The sequence below is a fragment of the Ziziphus jujuba genome, chromosome 1, assembly GCF_031755915.1.
Source record: "Ziziphus jujuba cultivar Dongzao chromosome 1, ASM3175591v1".
Taxonomy (NCBI): Eukaryota; Viridiplantae; Streptophyta; class Magnoliopsida; order Rosales; family Rhamnaceae; genus Ziziphus; species Ziziphus jujuba.
In genome coordinates, this window is record NC_083379.1 from 21,365,459 (window position 1) to 21,369,796 (window position 4,338).

The window sequence follows — 4,338 nt, forward strand, 5'->3', positions numbered from 1 at the left end:
ATTAAAAAATAAAAAATATTAAAATAATATTTATTTACTTAAATATAATATGTCTAATGTGTATATATACATATGGATTTATGGATATTGAAAAAATAAAAATTAATATACTTAAGAGTATTGGAGAGGTTGAAAATTAAAAAAAAAAAATTATTAATAAAGTTTTTTATATTATTTAAAAAAAATAGTATTAAGTTTATTTTATATATATATATATATATCAATATTTAACTATTATATGAGATTGTTATATTATTATATCATATGTTATATTAGTATAAATTTGTAACTATAATTATATGGTTTATATATATATTTAATTTAAGATTAAGTAATGACTAAATTATTTTTATTTTACATGAAATAATTAATTTAAAGAAGTTAATTTATTTATTTAGGTAAATTTTGTACAAATGGGTCAATTTCATATAAAATGGATTAATTTCCTATAAATTAAATCCATTTCATATAAATAGGATAATTTTGTATAAATGAAATATAATAGCTCAAATTGACATATTTAATAAATGAATTATATAAAATTGTATCAGGTTATTTGTTTATTAAACAAATTGTGTCTGAATTGAATATTTCTAACATTGTTAATGTATTCAAATTAAACAATTTCAATATAATTAATAAAATGATTGATCTAAATATGATCCGGCAACTCAAGTTATCATCTCAAATATTAATAAGTTTTACAATTTAAAATTTGTTTATTAAAAAAATAATTTAATATTAAGGAGGTGGGCGGCGCTCGTTAAATTTGTTTGGCTAGGCGGAATCTCTGATGCTTACGAGGAAGGGAAACCACAATGGGCCCCACATACCATACAGTGAAGATAGATAACTGTTGAGATTCCACGCACCACTCGTGCATCTCTCATTCTGTTTTCCGACAATTTTCCGTTTCAATGTTTTCAGATCGGAGAAAATACAGGAAATTTTCAATAACTTTCTCAGAAAGTTAAAAAGAGGTCGAGAAAAGGCATTCCTGGCCCTACCCTTCTCTGCTTCCTCATTAGGGACAACACATAAGGGGAAGAGAGGGAACAGAAACAGTAAATTAAATTTTGAAGAATTTGTATAAGGAAACTACATATATATATATATATATTATTGAAAAGGGAGAGAGGGAGAATGGGTTTGGCTGGTGGTGAAGAAAATGGCAATGCAGAGGGAATTTGTGTGTCTCAATTTCATTTGGGTAGCAAGAACAAGTACAGGAGGATGGATTCTGAGTTTATTACAGAAAAAGGCGTTCCAATATTAACAGACAAAAAACACGATACCAAAAAGTTCGTGATTGCTTGAGCCATCTTTGCCTCTCTTAATTCTGTGCTTCTCGGATATGGTTGGTTTTCAATCCAATTTGGCAATCCTAATTTTGTTTGATTAGCTTGATTCCTGGAATCCACATTTTCATATCATCGGTTTTTCACCCTTTTTTTAAAATTTTATTTATTATTATTATCATTATTATTTTTTTTTTTTACTAAAAATATGGGTTTTGTCTTTTTTTTTTTTTTTTTTTTTGATAAATTAATATGGGTTTTGTCTTTGCTTGTTACAATTTCCCATTGCTGCATTATTTTCTTCTATTTAATCTGCTTGCTGGCAAAAATGAAAAATCCCATTAGAATCTAATTCATGAATTTTACATGCATGTTTCGGCTTTGTCCTAAGGAATACTTATTTTCTTATGTTTATTTATTTTATTGTATTTATTTGGATTAACACACTAGTATTGACAAAGGGCTCTTTTGCAACCTGATATACCCTCGCACATATGAACAGCTAGAAGTATTGGCGAAAAAGTTGAAAATAATAAAAGGGCCAGTTTCATTTTAATATTGTTAAAAATATTGCTTGTCCTATCACGTGAAGAAGTCCCCGTGAATTTTCTTTCCTACAATGCTTGCCTAGTTTTATTCTTATAAAAATTTCCTAATATCTACGTTTCAAAACTACAATTTAATGGATATATATATATATATATTGATATATTGTATCGACAATTTTCTTGTATCATGTGGCTATTTCATCTCTATGTACTGTGTTAGTCTATAGAAGCTAATAAGCGCATCCAACTCTGGCCAGCTTTCGCTTAAAATATGTGGTTTGGTGAAGTACTCTAATTTCCTGGTTTACAAACTGTGCTTATAATGAACTGTGCAGATGTGGGTGTTATGAGTGGAGCAATTATATTCATTAAGGAGGACCTTAATATATCAGAGGTCCAAGAAGAAGTACTTGTTGGAATTTTAAGCATAGTATCTCTTTTGGGTAGTTTGGCAGGTGGGAAAACATCAGATGCTATTGGTAGAAAATGGACAATTGCGTTTGCAGTTGGTGTTTTTCAGACAGGAGCTGCTATAATGGCTCTTTCTCCTTCCTTCGGGATATTAATTATTGGCAGACTCCTCGCCGGTGTTGGAATAGGATTTGGGGTAATGATAGCACCTGTATATATTGCTGAGATATCACCTGCAATAGCCAGAGGTTCTCTTACCTCCTTCCCTGAGATCTTTGTAAATTTAGGAATTCTTTTTGGATACATATCAGACTATGTATTTTCAGGACTTCCGGCACATATAAGTTGGAGGGTCATGCTCGGTGTTGGAATCCTTCCTTCAGTTTTTATTGGTTTTGCTTTGTTCGTGATCCCTGAATCCCCAAGGTGGCTAGTGATGCAGAACAGGTTCGAAGATGCGAAATCAGTGCTGTCCAAGACAATGGAAGGCGAAAGACAAGTGGAAGAAAGATTGAAAGAGATACAACTAGCTGCTGGATTAGCTAATGCTGAGAAATATGAAGCAAGATCCGTGTGGCGCGAAATATGGAATCCTTCTCCTCCTGTTCGACGAATGCTTATCACCGGCTGTGGAATCCAATGCTTCCAACAGGTTACCGGTATTGATGCAACAGTGTATTATAGCCCAACAATCTTCAAAGAAGCAGGGATCAAAGGCAACAATCAGCTTCTTGCTGCAACTGTTGCCGTTGGATTTACCAAGACTTTGTTCATCTTGGTAGCTATCTTCCTTATTGACAAAGTGGGAAGGAAGCCTCTGCTTTATGTGAGCACAATTGGAATGACAACTTGCATGTTTGGACTGTGCCTGACTCTGGCTCTGATTGAAGATGGACAACTTGGGATTGCATTGGCAATTTTAGCTGTTTGTGGGAATGTAGCTTTCTTCTCAATAGGAATTGGGCCAATTTGTTGGGTTGTATCATCTGAAATTTTACCTCTAAGGCTTCGAGCTCAAGGATCGGCACTTGGGGCAGTAGGTAGTAGGGTCAGCAGTGGAGTGGTCACAATGTCTTTCCTATCGGTCTCTCGTGCAATAACGGTTTCAGGGACATTCTTTATCTTCTCTGTGATTTCAGCTATCTCTGTTGTTTTTGTCCATAAATGTGTTCCAGAAACAAAAGGGAAATCTTTAGAGGAAATTGAAATTATGTTTCAAAATGAAGCACATTGGCGGGGTGAAGTAGAAATGGGAGACTCAGAACGTCTAATGCAGAAAGAGTGAGGATTACTTTTTGAATGCTCCATCAACGTCCTTTATTTTATAAAACAGCCAAAGAAACTTATATTAGGAAAGGAAACCATGTGTACGCTTGTATAGTGTTAAAATTACTTCAACCAAGGGACTTTAAAACATGAATTTTCGACAAAAGAAATTGTAGTTCTATAAATAGTTCCAGCTGAGGAGGATTGCACAGATTTAGATCATAAAAGCGTGCCTAATAGAAACCAAAAGAAAAAAAAAAGAAAAAAGAAAAAAAAAGAAAAAGAAAGGGGCCCGAAGGATAAAAATTACAAGAACTTTTTATTCGCAAGCCTCGCAGCTACTTTAAGTAAGAACTTTTTTTGATAAAAGTACCTTAACTAAGAACTAAGAACTTAATTTATACATATTGCTCCTTAAGAATTCTTTTACTTTTCTTTTTATTTATTTATTTATTTCATATATATTAAAATGGAGGGTTCAAACTTGGATAATTAATGACCTTCAAAACTATGGCTTTGTACCTCTTTGCGAGACATTATTCTCTTAACTTGAAGTTTTATGGATACTTAGACTTAGCTCATCACATTGAGATCTTATTGAATAATTTGAATTCGGTGTTTGATGTCGTGTGAATTATTAATATAAAATTTAATAAAATTATTCAAATAAATTTTAGGGGCCTCATTAGACTATTAATAGGTTTTTATTAACAATTATTTTAAAATAACTGTAATATCCTTAGACTAAAAGGATGTCAAACATATAAATATATATATATATATATATATTTTTTTTTTTTAAAGTAAAAAATATT

General features: G+C 31.7%; 1 protein-coding gene across 2 annotated transcripts; it reads left to right on the forward strand.

Moving 5' to 3' along the window:
* Nucleotides 1–788: 788 nt before the first annotated feature.
* Nucleotides 789–3,947, forward strand: LOC107423133 (probable polyol transporter 4). 2 transcript variants are annotated; one of them, XM_048473070.2, is made up of 2 exons: nt 789–1,357; nt 2,182–3,947. In XM_048473070.2, exon 2 carries the CDS (start codon nt 2,193–2,195, stop codon nt 3,540–3,542), a length of 1,350 nt encoding a protein of 449 aa, XP_048329027.2. In that variant the 5' UTR covers nt 789–1,357; nt 2,182–2,192; the 3' UTR covers nt 3,543–3,947. The 2 variants fall into 2 exon arrangements, with proteins under 2 accessions (XP_048329027.2, XP_060672893.1); XM_060816910.1 differs by having other exon boundaries at nt 2,294–3,947.
* The last annotated feature ends 391 nt before the right edge of the window (nt 3,948–4,338 follow it).

Coding starts and splice junctions, on each gene's coding strand:
- LOC107423133 (XM_048473070.2), top strand. CDS start 2,193: ATGAGTGGAGCAATTATATTCATTAAGGAGGACCTTAATATATCAGAG.